At 45.2% G+C, this 1,098-nt stretch overlaps 1 protein-coding gene across 1 annotated transcript in view; it reads left to right on the top strand.

The window, feature by feature from the left end:
* The window catches only part of LOC101858212 (eukaryotic translation initiation factor 2 subunit 1), a gene marked incomplete at its 5' end in the record, with an annotated part of 8,463 nt that overhangs the window by 5,408 nt on the left and 1,957 nt on the right, over positions 1 to 1,098 (top strand). Inside the window, 1 exon segment of the mRNA XM_005107007.3 lies at positions 478 to 581. Within this exon segment, the coding sequence (XP_005107064.1) occupies positions 478 to 581 (104 nt within the window).

Here is a 1,098-nt window from a genome sequence, read left to right as displayed (position 1 = left end):
GAGAGAGAGAGAGAGAGAGAGAGAGAGAGAGAGAGAGGAGGAAGAGATTGAGAGAAAGAGAGAGATTTTCATGACCATAATTTTTGGCTTAATTTTTCTTTTTGATGCCTATGACTGTTGTTTTATTCTTGTCCTTGTTTTTACTTGATCGTTTTCTTGTTGACACTGAAGTTTCTGTATAATTGTTACTTACACATAATATTGACTTTATTGGTGGTAGTGATGGTGTTGATGTTGGTGATGGCCGTGGTTAAAGAGTAGAAAAGAGGGGGACAGGGATGCGGGATTAACAGAATCACATGTGTTTGTTATCAGATCATCGGTTTTTCTCCACTTCCTCACTCATTCACTTATTATTTCCCATTCACTCCCTCACTCGCTCACTCCCTCAATATTCCCCACCCACTCCCATCCTGACCCGGACGTCCAACCCCTTTGTGACCCGCTGAACTCTGACCTCTGACCCGCCATGTCCAGTGATTGCCGTGACCTGCTGGGGGCCTGAGGGAGTGGACGCGGTCAAAGACGCCCTAAAACATGGAGGTCAGGAGGGGGCAGACGACACAGGCGCTAAGGTCAAGGTCAATGTCGATATCTTCTCTTCGTCCGGTCTTGTTTATCAGCAGTCTGGTACAGTCGAAATCGCAATCACGAGTTTGCGGGTTCGGGGATTCGAGCCTCAATTCGGTCCGAACTTGTGTCTTTGAGAAAGGCACTTTACACTAATTTTTTCCTTTTATTGGCACGGTCATATCGGAAATGGACGTTAAATTCGGAGGCCCTGCCTTTTGAATTATCCTAAAATGTTGCATAGGATGTTAAACCTGTACAATGTCATCCTTTCCACTGTCCAAATTGTCCAAGCCGGCACCCATTGTCGAGGAGAACGGTGGTTGTCCTAGAAGGGTTTTCGTCTCCAACTGTTATTAAAATATTGTATTTTTTTAAAAACCCGCTCGAGGAAAGTGGGAAGGGGTCATTTGTACAGGTGGTTGTCTTGGACGTTGTTGTCGTCGTCGTCGTCATCGTTGTTGTTGTTGCTGTTGTTGTTGTTGTTGCTGTTGTTGTTGTTGTTGTTGTGTGTGTGTGTGTGTGTGT

Source organism: Aplysia californica, unplaced genomic scaffold, assembly GCF_000002075.1.
Source record: "Aplysia californica isolate F4 #8 unplaced genomic scaffold, AplCal3.0 scaffold00568, whole genome shotgun sequence".
Taxonomy (NCBI): Eukaryota; Metazoa; Mollusca; class Gastropoda; order Aplysiida; family Aplysiidae; genus Aplysia; species Aplysia californica.
This window is presented reverse-complemented; position numbering and strand designations above follow the sequence as displayed.